The following is a 19,354-nucleotide window of genomic DNA, read 5'->3' as shown; positions in this document are numbered from 1 at the left end:
ATTAAATAAACCTGGGCTGTAATCCTGGCTCTAGGGCCTTGGACACCTCACTTTCTCCTCCTGTGCCTTGGTTTGCCCATCTGAGAAATGGGCTCACCATGGGTACTGGGCAGAAGCAGCACCCGGGACCCAGCAGAGGCTAAGACAAATTGACCAGGATGACAAGTGTTGGGTGGAGTGTTCTTACATAGGTGGGTGGCAATGACCTCGCTCCCTGGTAGGTCCACAGGCCAACCTACCCTTCAAATTGTGATACCCGTCCCCTACCCATGACCTCACCCCCAGAGTGGCCAGTGGAACCTTGAGAGGTCTGCGAGGTCACCCCATTTTGCTTCACAAACACTCTTATGGGGCAGCAGCCACTGGCTCTCTCTGTCCCTGGGAAGCTGCTGAGACTCTGGGTCAAGAGCCCTGGTCAGGAAGAAGCCCCTGAGAGGGACACGGAGCGCTGGGAACCAAGGACACTCCAAGTGCTGACCCTGGGAGGCCAGAACCAGGGCAGAAGTCTCCTGGGTGTGCGGAGTGTCATTCGGCAGTTCCAGGAGGCCCACTGCCAGGAGGCCACCACGGTCCTTGGCTGGCTACTGCTCCTGGTGATGGCTCTGCCCCTGGTCACGACAGGAGCCATGGACTGTATCTTCTGTGAGCTGACCGACTCCTCCAACTACCCTGGCATCCACATGACGTGTGGCGATGACGAGGAGTGCTTCATGGGCAAAGGGATGGCCCCAGGCCTCGGCCCCATCATCAACAAAGGCACCATGGACATCAGTTCATATGGTCTCCTTGAAGAGCCTGTCACCTACCAGGGCATCACCTACAGCCTCACCTTTACCTGCCATTATGGCGAACTGTGTAACAGGGCCCCCACCCCCGCAGGCAGCCTGAAGGCAGGGGCCACCTGCCTGGCACTGGGCGTGCTGCTGCTGCTGATTCATTGACTGTGACCAGTGTGGAGGGCAGGGTCTGGGACTGGTCTCAGGGCTCCACTGCTCCTTGTGGCTCCTGACCCTCCCCTTCCCCCTCCCCCCATTAAATGGCCAGAGGCCCGAGACAAAATAATAATAATGATGATCATAAGGCCGTATAGTACTTTTTCATGGGAATGATAGTGTAACTGACTTTAGAAATAATAGTTCTCATGCTTTTAGAGCTAAGAGGAGTGATGAGTTGAGAAAATTATGTGGATAATGTAGGATAAGAGGACAGATTTTTTTAAACTGCTTAAAAAAATAAAGGGCATGTTTGGCTGAAGTGCATGTAGATTTTTAAACAATTATCTTCCTTGAAGGTATTAACAGATGTCCCATTTTTTTGTCCACTGACCCCTTCTAACCTGTACCTGCCACCCTAAGCCTACTGAACTATTGTCTGTGTCCATGGGTTGTGCATATATGCATATAAGCTCCTCTCCCCGCCTCTCTCTCAGATTCCTCAGTCTGTTCCATGCTTCCATGTCTCTATGTCTATGTTGTTCATCTGTTTATTTTGTTCATTAGATTCCACATATAAGTGACATCATATGCCTATTACACTGCTGGTGGGAATGCAGACGGGTGCAGCCACTGTGGAAACAGTATGGAGTTTCCTCAAAAAATTAAAAATGGAACTCCCATTTGACCCAATGATCTCACTTCTAGGAATATGTACTAAGAAGTCTGAAACACCAACCAGAAAGAATATATGCAGGGCTATATTCATAGCAGCATTATTTACAATAGTTAAGATCTTGAAGCAGCCCAAGTGCCCATCAGCAGATGAGTGGATAAAAATACTGTGGTACATTTACACCATGGAATACTATGCAGCTGTAAAAAAAGAGGGATCTCTTACCCTTTGAGATAGCATGGAGGACCTGGAGAGTATTATGCTGAGCAAAATAAGGTTGTCAGAGAAAGACAAGTATCACATGCATCTAGATATTTTAAGACATCTTGTATCACATTAGCTAGTTGTTCTCAAACTTCCATATCTAATAGAAACACCTGTCACCCTCAGACTAATTAAATCAGAATATCTGGGGGTGGGCCTCAGGCACTGGTAATCTTTTAAAGTTCCCTGAGAACTACTGACAAAATAGAATGACCCATTCTTCCACACAATTTTATTAGGTGAGTGTCCAAATTACAAAGGAGGGAATAAGACTGCTATCATTCGCAGATGACATAATATTGTACATAGAAAAACCTAAATACTCCACAAAAATACTACTGGATTTAATAAGTGAATTCAGCAAAGTAACAGGATACAAAATCAATATCCAGAAATCCATGGCACTTGTATATACAAATAATGAACTCTCAGAAAGAGAAACTAAAAAACACACAAACAAAAACCAATCCCATTTACCATTGCAACAACAAAAATAAGATATCCTGGAATAACCTTAACCAAGGAGGGAAGTAGTCAGTTTTTTTCACTATTATGATGTTAGCTATAGATTATCAGGTTAAGGAAGTTCACTTGTATTCTTATTTCGCTGAGTATTTTTTTTATCCTTATTATTGAGAGTATTACAACTGCCCCCACTCTCCTCCTCCACCCAGTTCCCTCCCTATCCCAGGCCTTCACCACACTATTGCCTGTGTCCATGAGCTATGCATACATACATAAACGTAATTTATTTGGTTAATCTCTTTCTGATCACCCTTCCCCACAACAGATTCTCAGTCTGTTCCATGCTTCCATGTCTCTAGACCTATTTTGTTAGTCAGTATATTATGTTTCTTAGATTCCACTTCTAAGTAAGATCATGGGACATTTCTTTTTTTCTGACTGGCTTAGTTCACTCAGCATAATATTCTCCAGGTCCATCCATGCTATTGCAAAGGGTAAGAAATTCTTCTTTTTTATAGCTGCATACTATCCCATTGTATAAAGGGGTGATGGGAAGAGATTAACCAAAGAACTCATATACATATATGCATAACTAATGAACACAGACAACAGTGTGGTGAAGGCCTGGTGTGGGGCTACGGCTGGGAGGAGGGGAGTAAAAGGGGGTGGGGATTGGGGGACATCTGTAATACTGTCAACAATAAAATAAAATAAATCAATTACAGAACACTCTAGCAGTATTTTAGTGTCAGTGTATGAGGGTAAAAAGTATCGTGTGTGCATGGAATAACATGGGTAAAAGCAAATATGGGAAAGCAGGAATGAGTAAAACATTTTAGAGCAAAACAGGAAACAATAGGTATGATTTTCAAGGGATACATTTCTTTGTGGTGAGTTGGTGGGAATAAGGAGTAAGATTTCAAAGTTCCTTAATTGATATTACTGCCTGCTCAGCATTTTAACTTGCACTCTGAGATAGATATAAACATATAATAGGATGAGCATTTTATATAAGTAAGCCCACAACTTATTGTGCACCTCCCAGTTTTAAGAAGAACAAAATAGTTGAAAACTTTTATTCATCTTAAAGAAACATAGCCTTGATAGAGAAAACAATATCCACAACTGTAAAAGCTGCCAAGAATAAAAATTCATTGGATATATAACAGTGTACTTTAGGGGAATATTTCAGAAGAAATTTATCATGTGTTTATTTAATTATATAGTTCATAGACACTGGCAAATTATAGCTATCATTAATAATGATTTTCTTAGACTAATCTGGTGTAATTAAAAATGAAAGTTTCTGGTCCCTTTCTCATAACTCCCATTGATATCTTGAATGCAATTTTCTCATTGGTTTTAATGTAAGCATTTTCTAATATTAGAAAGGATGAAAAAATATTTGCAGAAATGGCAAGAGAGTACATTAGAGACATTAATTTATTTTGTCTGAAAAATAATTGCTAGTACCAAATGGTAGCTTCATTTTAATTTTTGTTCTTAGCAATGGAAAGAACACACAAAATAAAAGCATGACTTATTCTGTATACTAACGTACTAAGCCTGATCTTTCCATATCCAAAGTAAATCCAAGATGCAAAATTGTAATTGCTTTTTAACTTGATTTGTTCAGATGTTATGTTCATTAATATTGTTTAAAAAGATAGTGTCGTTGTTTTGATTAAGTGAATAAATTGAGGTTTATATATAGAATTTCAACCCAAATACTTAAGAAATATCTCTAATATGACCTTTACTCTTGACCAAATCATAACTGACTTAAAATATTAGAGAATAAGAGCTATTCTTCATGTGTTTCCATTAAATGAAAAAGCATTTCTAACATTTTACTACCTATAATTAATAATGTGTTTTCTCATGGGGTTCATTTAAGTAACATTCTTCATAAATGACTTCCATTTGTGATTAAAAAATCATCTTATTCCAAAACCTATAGTTACATAACATCAGTAATTAGTCATGCATAAATTTGAGAGAAAAGGCATTTAGAGATTTTATGATGATTAATATGTTAACTAATAATTTAATGTATTTTACATTATATATGACTTAGGCTAAGGCAGATATTATAAAGCCTGCCTCCTAATCTACACTAATAAAAGAGAAACATGCAAATTGGTGTCACTCTGCTATGCCCACCAGCCAATCAAGTATGCAAGTTAATCCAACAAAGATGGAGGTTAATTTTCATACACAGGCATGAAGCAAAGACTGAAGACAACGTAGAAGGAAGCCAAGTGCTTCAGAAGGGAGCAAAGCGGCGGAGAAGGGAGGGAGCTGAGGCAGTGGAGACGGGAGAGAGTGAAGCAGCAGGAATCCCTATTCTTACAGGAATAAGCCCAAGGAAACCCTATTCTTGCAGGAGTCTTCCTGCAATTGGCCTCTAATCCCATATAATAAAAGAGAAACATGTAAATTGACCATCCTTCTGCTATGCTCACCAGTCAATCAGGAGTGAGTATGCAAATTAACCCAACAAAGATGGCGGGTTAATTTGCATACACAGGCGCTGGGCAGAGAGCAGAGTGGGAGAGCCGGCAAAGAGTGAAACAGCTTGGGGAGCTTGGCTCCCCAAGCCGCCAGGCAGAGAGCAGAGAAGAAGAGCTGGTGGCTTGGAGGACTTGGCAGAGTGGGAGGCTGTGGGACAGAGACAGAGTAGGAAGGAAAAACCAAGAGTGTGAGGAGCACCAGGAATTCTGGGGATCGTAATTCTGGTGGCAGCCCCAGGAGCTGAAGTGGAATCCCAGAGCATGGGGAGCACAAGGAATGCTGGGAATCATAGTTCTGTTGTCAGATGGATCTCCTAGACACTAGAGCAAAGTGAGCCTGGAGCAAGTTACTGTTGTGGTGGGGGATGGAAGGAAAGCAAAGGTGAGAGACATAAGTAAAATAAGAGTGTTTAGGAAAAATTACAGGGAAGATATCCTAAAACTTCCAGGAAATCTCCACCAATGAAGCAAAGAAAAAAAATGCCACTATTATTCTGTGAGCAACAACCCAAACTGGGTTGGGCGTCTCAGACAATTCACTCATATGATTACAAAGACAGACAGAAACTCCTGGATTGGAGAAGGCTCTTCTGTGGGCTCCCAGATTGGAGAGGGTGCAGGTTGGGCTGAGGGACCCACCCCCAGTGCATGAATCTTCGTGCACTGGGCCCCTTGTTTTAAAATAAATTTCTATTTAATGTCATAATATTTAGATAGGAGAATGATTTAATAAAATTATTATATCAGGAGCAAGATGTCAATTAGATTATATAATTTGTTTTCATTTTCACTTTTGCAGTTAAGTTCTCAAATGCACATTGCTATCTTATTAAAATGTATGTGATGACCAAAATATCCTCTGGTTCAAATCACTTGACAAACTCTATTATCAGTTCACCATATGCACTACTCCATTTGTACACTCAGTTAATGCTTATTCCAGTTAGACACCTTAGTTCGATACACTGCAGAGTTTAGACTTTCTGCTCTTGATTTTCTGTCTTTCCAGCCACATCTCAAGTCTGGTATATATTCCTTCTTCTCATCCATTAAGTTTCATTTTGTACATTCTTTTAGATCTATTTAATCATTTCCTTCTATATCTATTTCTGACTGACTAGAAATTAACCCGTTCTCTGTCTGCCTGTCTTTTAATAGAAAACAGAAACAAAGTTTTAACAAGATTTAAATCATTCACATCATTATGTAACCAAGTCAGGGTAGACATCACATTTATGAGACATGTTTTATGAAAAAATATCTTTTTAAAACACCTTTTCATGGGTGGATATGAAATCTCACCTCCAAATCTCCCCACAATATACTGCACAGCAATTTCAAAGACTCTGGGGGCATGGTAGCTCTTTTGCGATATCACCTTGGTAATTCTATTGTGCCACCCACATCTGATTGAAGCAAGTATTTTTTTAAAAAGCTAATTATTTAGTGATATGTTTGTGATATGTGATTTGTTTGTATGACTCTGATGTACAAAATAATCATATATTAAAATAGTATGCACATTATGTTTATATGCACAAGTCTATATTACCACACTTACACACACACACACACACACACACACACACACACACACACACACACTAGAGGCCCATTGCAGGAAGAGTCCTACAAGAATAGAGCTTCCTCAGGCTTATTCCTGAAAGAATAGGGCTTTCTGTAGCTGGAGCGAAGTAGAGAAGGGAGCGAAGCCTACCTCGGTGGGCTCCGCTCCCTTCTCTGCTGCCTTGCTCCCTCCCGTCTCCGCTGCCTTGGCTCCCTCCCTTCTCCACCACTTTGCTCCTTCTGCAGTGCTTGGCTTCCTTCTACACCAGGGGTCCTCAAACTACAGCCCACAGGCCACATGCAAATACAAATATTGTATTTGTTCCTGATTTGTTTTTTTACTTCAAAATAAGATATGTGCAGTGTGCATAAGAATTTGTTCATAGTTTTTTTTAAAAAGTATAGTCCGGCCCTCCAACGGTCTGAGGGACAGTGAACTGGCCCCCTGTTTAAAAAGTTTGAGGACCCCTGTTCTACACTGTCTTCAGTCTTCACTCTGTGCCTGCATATGCAAATTAACCACCATCTTTGTTGGATTAATTTGCATATTCACTCTGATCGGCTGGTGGGCATAGTGGAGGGATGGTCAATTTGCATGTTTCTCTTTTATTAGTGTAGATATATACAAGCGACCATTAGGACTGCATGAACAGAACAACCAGAATGACCAGTCGACCAGTCTCTATGATGCATACTGACCACCAGAAGGCAGATGCTCAATGCAAGAGCTGGCCCCTGGTGGTCAGTGTGCTCCCACAGCCAATCTCCTGCAGTCCCTTCCCCAGGAGCCCCCCCTCCCCCCCGCCGCCCAATAGGCCTTGATCACCAGCCAGGCCGAGGGACCCCACCCTTGCATGAATTCATGCACCCAGCCTCTAGTATATTATATAAATAGAAATCACATTTATCCTATTTACATAGGATGCATATACGTATTATTAATCATACCTCATGTCTACACACCCATGCATGTATACATGTATAAATTTATATATGCATGCACACACATCACAATGTTAACAGTTTAAATGAGGGTTATTTTTGATTTTGATTTTATATATATTTTGTCAATGTTTTATGGAATGTTCTCTATGAAGCATTGGAAAAACTGGATGTTATTTTGAAAAATCAGAATGACCTTCTTATAACTGAGATGACTGTCATTAGGAATTAACACATTCTAGCCTATTAGAGAAAACACTGAGCCTTCTGGAAAATAAAAGGTATTTCTGATCAGACAGACAAGTCACCTGGAATAAACCAATGGAATCAACATATTGATATATTCTAATTTGCTTTTTACTTTCTAGTTCCCAAACTGCGTTCCATGAGACAATGATCCACAAAAGAAACTTCTCAAAAACAAACAAACAACAATAACAAAAAAAGCAAACCTGTCCATGATAAAATAACTTTGGAAAACTGTATTCTTCTCTTGAAATTTATAGCATGCACTTAAGCACAAAAAAATTCAATAAAATTTCACTGAAATTAAGCATTAAGAAATTTAACTTTGTTTAACCATTGTGTCCCAAATAGTATTACTATCAGATGAAACAAAAATACCAAAAGGTTGCTAAACTCAAATTCAAGAGTAGAAGACAATTTAATGAAAAAGAATTTAAATGTTACATATTGTGATAGATTGAAAAATATTACTTAAGGTAATAAAATAGTTATGACCAGTGATATTTCTTTTGAATAACTTAGGGTTTGTTAAAAATATAGTCTATAATTATCTACCCTTAATGGTTAAGGATATGTTTGGGGGATCTGAGGGCAGAGAGAGGTGCTGCTACACTCTTGGCAAAGCAGAATAGTGAGGGAAAACACCTGGTACGGGCAAGCAGTTGAACCAAGAAGTGGGCCATCTGTTATTTCACCTGTTCATCTGTGCCATCAAATATACACATATACACATCAAATAAAAGTATTTTGGGTTTTTTAAAAATATATTTTATTGATTTTTTACAGAGAGGAAGGGAGAAGGATAGAGAGTTAGAAACATCGATGAGAGAGAAACATTGATCAGCTGCCTCCTGCACACCCCCTATTTGGGATGTGCCCGCAACCGAGGTACATGCCCTTGACCGGAATCGAACCTGGGACCCTTCAGTCCGCAGGCTGATGCTCTATCCACTGAGCCAAACCGGTTAGGGCAAATAAAAGTATTTGTATCTGATTTAACTCAATAGTAATTTTTTAAAAAGTCAAACAAAGGTCACATAGAATTCATGATGAAGTTCCAGTTCACAAGTACTCATGAATATAGGTTTCATCAGACATTTCAACTACCTTAGTCTTCTCTTTTCAATATACAGATAGAAGTAAAGCCAGAAAGGATGAAAGGAACACTCATGTTAATGTCACAGGGCATATACTAACTAGTAGAAACAACCCTATCTCTAATAGCTCTGAAGAGTCTCATATTGTTCTTTGTTTCCTGGAGCAAAGAACTAACTACTGCTTCATGTACTTTTCTTTTTTTTTTTTAACCAACCAGCATTTGCTCACTAATTCCTTCCTTACTTCTGTAATAGAGCAGTATTTCAGCAGCATTTGGGACCTTTTGATAAATAAAAATTCTTAGGTTTCATTCTATAATTACTGAATCAGAAACTTAGGGCAAGGCACATCGATCTACATTTTAACAAGCCCTCCAGAGAATTTTGAGGCACACTCAGGTTGAGAACTACTGAAGTAGAGGAATAAGACTGATTGATATCTGTCCTGGATGCTTCTAATAACCAGAGTTGATAGTCCTTGTTATCAACTCACAAATCTAAGTTTAAATGAGCAAAAAAATTTTAACATAGCAGTTATGCTGTAAAATAAAGTACAAGCAGTATAAAATTTGTACAAGATTTATCCAAAAATCAAATTGAAACTTATCATAATGAAACTTGGAACATATATCTCCATGGGCCTAACACTCCAAAATCATGGCAAAGGAACAAAGCCATTCCAAAGTCTATCCATATCATAATTTAATTGTACTACAGTATTACTAGTACTGACTTTAATTCTGAGAGGAGTGACAATGAGATTTAAGAAGGAAATAGGGCCCTGACCGGTTTGGCTCAGTGGATAGAGCGTCGGCCTTCGGACTGAAGGGTCCCAGGTTCGATTCCAGTCAAGGGCATGTACCATGTTGCGGGCACATTCCCAGTGGGGGGTGTGCAGGAGGCAGCTGATCGATGTTTCTCTCTCATCGATGTTTCTAACTCTCTATCCCTCTCCCTTCCTCTCTGTAAAAAATCAATAAAATATATATTTTTTTTAAAAAAAAGAAGGAAATAGGAAGGCTAAGAGAGGAAGGAAATAGAAGAAAAATAGGAGAGGGGAGAAATAATTACTTCCCTTTTTGGTGTAGTAGATAACTATAGGTACAATGCAAACAATCAATTTTCTGTGTGTTAAAACTACCTATATGTAATAGAATCCTAACCTTTTTTTTTTCCTTTTTAAATTACATTTGTTGGAGTGACATTGGTTAATATGATCATATGGGTATCAGGTGTGGGTTTTTGTATTACAAGATCTGTATATTGCACTGTGTGCTCACCACCCAAAGTGAAATCTTCTTCCATTACCATATATTAGGACCCCTTTCTCCCCCATCCATTCCATTTGCTCTTTATTTCACCTTCAGTTTTAAATGATAGCCTTGCTGGATAAAGTAGTCTTGGATTCAGATCCTTGCTTTTCATTACTTTAAATACTTCATAGCACTCCTTTCTGGCCTGTAGTATTTCTGTTGAAAAATCAGCTGACAGTCTATGGGCACTCCCTTGTAGGTAACTTTCTGTCTCTCTCTTGTTGCTGTTAAGTTTCTTTCTTTGTATTTGACATTTGCCCTTGTTGCCGTTAAGTTTCTTTCTTTGTATTTGACATTTGCCATTTTAATTATGTTGTATCTAGGTGTGGGACTCTTTGGGTTCATATTGATTAGGACCCTATGTGCCTCCTGAATTTGTGTGACTTTTTTTCTTACTTCCAAGTTAGAGAAGTTTTCTGTCATTATCCAGTCCCCTTTTAACCTTTACCAAAGTCATGCCATGAATTTAATTCTTATTACTAATTGCTTTGAGTCACAACTTATTTAAAATAAATACATTCATCTAAAATTATATTTGAAATATGTTCAAGCCATAAAATAATGTATTTTTCCATTGTCTACTCATTTTTGTGATGGTTTTGCAAGTGAAGGACAAATTCACATGATAATAGAACTCTCCTCCCTTAAATAATACCAATCCAGAATTGACAGCACATCCTCAGTACTTTAAATGCTGTTAAAAGAAGGAACAGTGGATGCAGGGTAGTGAGGAGAAGGGACAGGGTAGATGGGTGTGTTTTAAAGTAAAAAAAAATGCTTCAAGTGGACCAGTTTTCAGTTACTATAATGACAGAACAGGTCACGAAGGTGTTCATCATTGGTCATTACAGCCAACTTTCTTTTAAAAATATAGCCCTATTATCATAACTATGTACATGCTGGACTTGTCTTGGGGCAAGTGTGCAGTCGTGATAATCAATCAGAGTGAAATTATGCCCATTCACAAAGTACCATGTCTGTTTTATGGCATTAGACAAGTCAGGTTTCACTCGAGAACGAAGTTGAAAGGATGCCATTAGGTCCATAAAACTAGGTCCCTAAATCTTTAAGTCCATGTGCTATGATGTGTTTCACCTGCTTTAATAGAATGAGAAGTGTGAGTTCAAGAACCAAGCCTAACTTCAACTTTTGATTCAATAAACAGAAGTACCTGATGTGTAAATAGAACTATAGTCATTACCATGACAAACGCCTCAACAGTTAAGAAATAAAAGAAGTAAACCAGTTCCTATGACTGGATGTCCTAACACCATTCCCTTACCAAGATTCATCAGATGGTATAAAACTAAATATTCACAAGCTTATCATCATGTGCATCTAAAGATGGCCATGTAATATATGGCCATGAGCCATAAGAAGCAGTCTGCTAGAGAGTCTGGAAGATACACAACAGGTAGCTTCCCTCCCCCTACTCCACTTTCTTCTGACCTCAAATAGTGCCCCAACAGCTGTCAACTTGTAATCAGAAAGAAAAAAAAACACAAGAAAATGACAGAGACACCAGCACTGATATTACAGAAATGTTAATCCAAAGGCCAAAGCAGCCTACTCCCAGATATCTTATTATGTAAAATGTAGTAAGGCCATGGTTATATAATCTAAGCTAGTTACTCTGTTCCTTTCAGTTAAATGCATACCTAACTAATACACAGCCTGAACATAATGGATTTTTTAAAGTTTATATTTTTTTCATCATCAATATTTCCAATGTTGTACTGGTAGATATTTAATAGCTAATTCTCTATAAAGAAAAAGACCTGACTAGTAGCATTTTCTGATTTCTGTGATATAAATAACCCCACCATGGTAATTTTTAAAAATATATTTGTATTCATTTAGAGCGAGGAAGGGAGAGAAACATCAATAATGAGAATTATTGATCAGCTACCTGCTACAAGTTCTCTACTGGGGATCGAGCCTGAAACCTGGGCATGTGCCCTGAACTGGAATAGAACCCTAACCTCCTAGTTCATGGGTAGATGCTCAACCACTGAGCAACACTGGTCAGGCTCCCACCATGGTAATTTTAAAAAACTAGCATGATGTCACTGAACATAGACATAGGAAGAGATTCACACAATTGGCTCTCATGAAACAGCACAAGGCAGAACCAGTCCATCACTGTACACTTCCATAATAACTGACTACATATTCACAAAACTACTTGAGTTCATTAATGTTACTTTCAATTTTGTTATAATAAAGAAAAGGGCTTCTACAGAGAAGAACTGAGAGCTCAAACTTACTGACTGTCAAGATTAATTGGCTAAAGCTATTCAATTGAAAGCAGCTATCAACTCTATCCAAAACTTTAAGTAGAAACTTAGAAGTTATTCTGAGTCTCAAGTCAAATGTAATCATTAATTCAATATGAAAATTTCCAATGCTCTGCCTCAGAGGAAAGAATAGAATCTAATTCACTATCATGATAGAGAAATGTAATTGTTTTGAAAACAGCATCAGTGCATTGTTAAATAACTTTCATAAAAATATTTTAGCTCCCATAAATTTCCATGGCTCTATCTGTAATCCAGAATGAGAATGGAATTGTCTCTAGTCTTCTAGTCCTTGGACCTATTTTTGCAATAGTGCTGCTATCATACTCAATTACCTAAAACAGAATAAAACTTACAATTTAGCACAACATACTTCAGTAGCTGGTATCTATGAAAAGTATTCCCTACAATTTCCTTAGTACATTTATGTGAAGAATCCTTATAGTATACTGAAGCAAAGCAAAATCTCAACACTTGCCTTTTTTAATGTAAGCACCAAAACAGCTTTTGTACAACTATGCACAATGCATTACTCTACACTTTCAGGATGATATGAGAATATAATTTTCCTTCGATGGCTAAGTACAGGCTTCATTATCAGAGTGATTCTACAGGTATTAAATGGTCAAGTAAGGAAATATTTCCAAATGAAAGGGTAGTTCTGAATGTTTATTCAAAATGTCTTATGATTTATTACTTTCCCCCTTGTAAAGTCCCCAATATCTTTGTCTAATTTGATTCATGTTTTATTCTGAGAATACCTAGTTGTTAGTGGAATAGTCTGTAACGGTATAATTTAAGAGTATTAGATCAAATTGAAAAAAAAATAAGTTCAATTACATTACATTCTTATTTTTAATAACAATAGTTAAAACACTAAAAAATTAAGTCAAGTGTATTTTAAAATAACCCTTTAGCCTAACTCATGTATTATTCTTCACAATAGTCTCTTTTTAAGTGTTGTGGATAGGCAAAATAAAATATATCAAAGTTTTGATATAACAATTTTCCATAGTTAGAATTTCAAATAAAATATGGAGTCTGTCAATGCAAAATTGACACCAAAAAGATTTTGTTATAGCAGGACTCCAACATCAAACTAAGACTAACCGTTTTGATACCTTCTTTTAAAGCAAAACTGCTTAGCTAATATTCTTCTGAAGAAAATACCTGAATTTATTTTAGTGTTCAAGAGGTTAAGAAAACTTTCACAACACAAATCCATAGGTGCACTTTATTCAATTATTCATGTATAATCTGTGGCAATAAAACATCTAAGGATGTGCCAAGAGAAACCAAATGAATAAAATCACAAAAAATATCAAAAAAATCATGGTTACTTAAATTCACATATTTTTTTAATTAACAGCATGGGACTATTTATGTTGTATTGAGCTATTTCTAATTACCGGAAAGCATACCCAATCAATAGGAGATCAAGTGGCCATATTTGCAGTATACAAACAAGAAAAGACAGTTGTAAATATACTCTATTGAAATGCTTTTCAAGGCTGAGATTTTACCTTTAATATATCTGAAATTTATATCTGAGCTAGTGAAAAGTTCTGGTTGAGTTTATTTATTTTGTAACAACAGTTCTCACCCAAGGCATAAGACTTCTCTCATGGGTGGTATCCACACAAATATTATTGAAGTCCTGTATGTAAACCATAATCATGTAAAAGTATTGCCCCTTATAAAAAGTGAGTTAAGAATATGCAGTTGTGATGAGAAAAAGAATAAATAATACACAAAGTTCCACATTGTTGTGACTTATCAAATGATGAACCAAGACAATTGTATTAAAATTAATCTACAAAACCTTGTATGTTATAATCATCATCCCGGGTCCTCAATTTTTAAAAGGAAGTTCTGCCTATTACTGTATGAGAAACAATCTCCAATATTGCCACTAAAATATAATAAGCATCTTATGTAAAGTTTATTTTATGTCCTATGGGGCATTGTAATAACACTCTGCAATCTTCCTTGCCATTTAACTAAGTCTAGAGATGAACTAACACATGAGAGGGGGGGTAGAAATAGAAATTGCCAGTGAAACAACTTCTTAGGTTTCCTTTCTTTGTTTGGCCTCACTGTTAGCCCCACTCACCATATTATTTTCTGCTTCTCATAGCATTTGACTGCAAAAAGCATTTACTAATAGCAACCACCCCTTATGTTTCAGAATTAAAGCAAAATCAAAACCTAAAAAAAAAAACAAAACAAAAGGCACAGAAACTAAAATATTCAATGCACATTGAATTTTATTTTCTACTAGTGACCCAGTGCATTGATTTGTGCGCATTGAAAGGAAATTAATTAGAAGGTGGCCTGCAAGGTGGGACTGGGCTAGACTGGCTGGACATGCCCAGGAGCCAACCTCCTGCGGTCCCGCCTTGGCCTTTGTGGAGTGAGTGGGGTCCCTCCGGCAGGTGGGGTCCCTCGGCCTGGCCTGAAGGGATCAGGCCAAAACCGGCTCTCAGACATCCCCTGAGAGGTCCCAGAGTATGAGAGGGCACTCTGCAAAGTTGCTGCCATACAGGGTGTGGAATGCAAGCACAAGTGTGCAGTAAACCAGATTTGGGGCTGACATTGTCCCAGCAACAACATAACCCATGACTGAAGGTAGAATCATGTGGCCCCACAAGGAATCAGGCTCCCTCCTCTCTGGTGTGTCACCAAGAACTACCACTGCCAAGTCACTGCAGTTCAGCATCTCCTGCATTGAGCGTCTGCCCCCTGATGGTCAGTATGCATCATAGCAACCAGTCAGATGGGCAGAGAGACACATAGCATATTAGCATTTTACATATATATATATTATCTAATTGGATCTAAACCTTCAAAGGGAAGAATGGATAAAAAAGATAAAGGTAGACTTTGAAAACTAGATAACCTGTTGAATCCATCACTCAGACCACCTGAATTTATTAGTTCTAATAAAAAGCTTAATTTCACAAATGTAAAACACACACATACAATGAAATCATTGCATTTTAAATAGTGACTCTGAACAGAAGCATCTAATATAGAATCCAAAGGAATATAAAGGTAGATTGTATTTTCTTTAGGGATGGACTTAAACTAGCCATTTCCAAAACACCCATGAAGTCCAATGAACCTAGATTTGAGAATAATTTTACAGTACCTTTTCTCCTCTCTTGTACTGAAAAATGAAAAGTAGCACAATGGTAAATAGAATCACATACATTGTAGAATTAACCCTCAAATTAACACATTTTCAAAAATAATACTTTGAAACAGATTTTAGTAGATTTATTTCTATATTGCAGATAATTATATCTAAAATATTACTGTCTAATAAAATGAACAGACAATAGCAACTTTAAGACTTTCTATGAATCTCCCCAATGTATTTTTTAAGTCATATATTTCAGGGTAATTACCTAAGGCCAATTCTATTATCCTGGGTGCTGAATAAGGGCATTCTATTTTTAAAAGTTTATCCTTAAAATCTGCAAACACGTTAGGTTATTCATGGGATGAGATACAGAATGTAAGTGTGGTTTTAAAATTGAAAGTAAATATTTCTCCCAGGCATTGTCATAGACACCTTGTTTTTTTAATTCTAGGCATTATTACCGACTTATACCACTTGTGAAGAGAATTTCATCTTCTGAACTCTTTCCTAGTCTGTAGCTTACACAACTCCTGTGTTTCTTAATCTTTTAATATGCTTTTCTGACATCAGAGAGAGGAAGGGAGAGGAGAAAAGAAGGAGAGGGGGAGGGGAGAGAGGGAGAGAGGGAGAGAGGGAGAGAGGAGAGAGAGAGAGAGAGAGAGAGAGAGAGAGAGAGAGAGAGAGAGAGAGAGAGAGAGACATGGATGAGAAACAAGGATCTGCTGCTTCCTGCACGCCCCCTATTGGGGATCACCTGCAACCTAAGCAGGTGCCCTGACCAGAAATTGAACCAGAGACCTCCTGGTGTATAGGACCATGCTCAACCAACCCAGCCACACTGACCAGGCCATTATTTCTTTTCTACTCTAATAGTTCCTTTATCGTCACTTCAAAAATACACTTGGAGTAACTTTACCTCTGTTCCCTTCAGCATTCAGCAATGTATGTAAAGAAACCTGGAATTCTGTTATTTTGCTGTCCACATTTGGTGCATTTCCAAGGACCAGAGGAACAGATTAAAGCAGCTGAAACTTCATCCTTTGGGAAAACGTAACAGCTGTTTCCATTTCCAGCTTTAAAGACCTACCCTGGTTTACAAGAGTTAGCATATATAGGCCACAGTACCAACACCAGAAGATTCATTACAAATGACATTTACACACATGGGGGTCGGTGGTGGGAGCACACGAAGGATGCACCTCAGAGTCTTACACTTCAATCCTGCTGTTTTACTGGTTTTCAACCCACAGTCATGCTCCAGGCATGGAAGCCTTCATATCACGACCCCCCCCAGTCTCCCCCCCCACACACACACACATTTTCCTTCAGCACAGACATGCAGGGAGGTTAAACTTCTATTAATTCTGCATTTGGCCACACCCTGACAAGGCTTGCCTCCTCCTCCACCCCCCCTCCCATTCCTCCCTCCTCAAAGGCTATGAAAACTTGTGCTTTGAATATGTCTGCTTATACCTTTATATTTAATTTTTAAAACAAGTGACCATCCTATAAGAAAACCAATATCCAGTGGTTTTCTAACACACACACACACACACACACACACACACACACACACACACACATCGCCCAGCGATATCTATTTAGTCCAAAAGGAAAACTTGAGTTTTTGCTTTCCCAGGGCGCTGCGCTCTCTTCTGCCTCCTGCGCGCCCTGCCTGGTTTCCATCAGTCCCCACACGCTGGGGGCGCGGTGACAGTCCCCTGCAGCTCCTCCACTCAGCGCCACAACTTTCCTAAACCGCGAGCTAACTTCCAGAGCACAGCCTCCGTGGAGAGTAGCGGGTACGCAATACACCCCCACCCTAAAAAGCAAAAAAAGAGGTCCTACCAGCGCGGCTCTTGATGACGTCGGTGAATCCGTCCCCAGCAGCATCTTTCCGGGTCTGTTTCGGACCCCCCAGCTTAGCCATAGAGACACTCTGCCCCAAGCCCTAAACTTTGGGAGGCAGGTGGGTCCGGTCCGCGCGGTCTGCCTGATGCTCTCCAAAGCAGGTTTCTGGCTGGGGGAGCTGGTGCGTGAGGGCGTATTTAGCACGTCCTCAGGCCCTCAGCCACAGAAATAGAGATGCGTGGGCGGGGGATGCGGGTTGGGGGGGCGGGGGGGGGCCGTGAGCAGGAAAACACAAACACCAAGGACACCTGGGTTGCTGGAAAGGGGAGAGGCAAAATGCCCAGCCCCTCCTTGAAGAGGAAGAAAGAAACAGGTGCTGTTCCCAGCTCCTGATTCGAAAATAGAGTGGGCGAGGCCTGGAAGGTGAAAGCTGAGGAGGGACCTAATGGTCAATAAATCCACAAGCAAGTTGGAGACTCGCGTTTCCACGCTGCGTAGAATCGATGCAAAAACAGGAGCAATTAGAGAGCCGCTTGCCAAAAGCAGCACATGAAGTCATGAATGATTTAGCATTGCCACTTATAAGATGACTGCACTGAGAAGGGTCACTTGCTGTAGTTATCTGGGTCATTGACACGTGTGTGCCCCACAGTTGTATCCTGGCTTGAATGCACTGACCAGAAATGGGGATGATAGGCTGAGCAGAATCATATTTCTTAGGAAATTTTGCCCAAGCTACCCACCCTTCCTTAAGCGTGTATATTCACTGCTTGCCTCCTCCATCTCTTCCTCCCACCACTGAGGCTAGAATTAGATTGGACTATAAACAGACATATGACTTTATTTTCTAAAAATTTCAAAAGTGATTTTCATTTGGTTAGTATCCTTACCCCCCTACCCCACCCAAACCCTATGCACACAAAATTGATCCTGCACTTCTCCCTGCAGTAGCCCAGTCACACTAAATCCTATCCACAACCCACCAATGAAAATTAACTTTACAAGAAAAACTTGGCAAGGAGCCCAGCAACAGCTAAGGAATTTCATTTCTTGTTTTCTTCTCCATTTTTATTCAGAGTAGATTTTTATCCTCTTCTAAAACACTGGTTCCCCACCATTGCTAGACAGTGGAGTCATCTGGGGAGCTTTACAAAATCCTAATGCCTGCTTTCTATACCCAGAGATGATGATTAATTGTCTGGGCTCTCATGTGGGCATCAGGACTACAAAGCTTCCAGGAGATTCCAATCGGCAATCCAGTTTGAGACACATTGTGATGAAAGGACTTATAAACAGTCAATAGGTGCATTCATCAAGACAATTTTATCAGTAACCCACTTCCAGTCCCATAATAATTAATGCCTTCAATTAAAATATATTATTTTTGCTGTCCTGTCTCCCATTGCCAGGACATTTTGTATTCTGTGCATAATTTATTTTGACAAAAATATAGTAGTTAGGCTTAGCTCCAGAATTCTGCTGGATTAAATGTAGAAAAATTCTTCAGCCTACGGAGTTATGCCTATTGAAAATCTGTTTTTGTTGTTGTTTGCAGGCAGACCTCTTAGGTTTCCCATGTCTGCATTCTTTTTAGATATTTTCTTTCTAAGAAAGTTCTCTTTCTAATAAGTTAATCAAGTAGAAAATATTCAAAGAGATAGAACAACTCATTTCAGTAAAGAACAAAAGTGTGAGAATTGTACAGAATATTTTTAAATGACAAAAGTTGTGCCGTGCTATAGTTTATATTACCATGCTACTGTAATCAGAACAGTATAGTACTGGTATAGGGACAGACAAAATGGTGGAACAGAAGTGAGTCCAGAAATAGATTCAGTCAAAGGGAATACACTAAACAGCACATTTTCAATTCAGTCACTAAAAATGGAATATATAATGATGATGTTTTCATAAACTTAGAATCCTGTAACTTAAACTATATAAGAATAAATTCCAAATAGATAAATGCACACATACACAAAGTAAATCCAAATAAAAAAGAAACCTATAACAGTTTAAATTATAGGGATATTCTTCAACCAAACAC

The 19,354-nt window shown here is 38.9% G+C and overlaps 1 protein-coding gene across 1 annotated transcript; it reads left to right on the top strand.

Annotated features, from left to right (window-relative positions):
- The first annotated feature begins 347 nt into the window (after nt 1-347).
- Nucleotides 348-941, top strand: LOC132223672 (sperm acrosome membrane-associated protein 4-like). Its single transcript, XM_059678734.1, has one exon. It carries the CDS (start codon nt 348-350, stop codon nt 939-941), a length of 594 nt encoding a protein of 197 aa, XP_059534717.1.
- Nucleotides 942-19,354: the final 18,413 nt, after the last annotated feature.

The sequence above is a fragment of the Myotis daubentonii genome, chromosome X (assembly GCF_963259705.1).
Source record: "Myotis daubentonii chromosome X, mMyoDau2.1, whole genome shotgun sequence".
NCBI lineage: Eukaryota > Metazoa > Chordata > Mammalia > Chiroptera > Vespertilionidae > Myotis > Myotis daubentonii.
The sequence above is the reverse complement of the archived record's forward strand: the minus strand, read 5'-3'. Positions and strand labels throughout refer to the sequence as shown.

What these genes read in the sequence shown, in the direction of transcription:
- LOC132223672 (XM_059678734.1), top strand. Translation starts at nt 348, where the DNA reads ATGGGGCAGCAGCCACTGGCTCTCTCTGTCCCTGGGAAGCTGCTGAGA.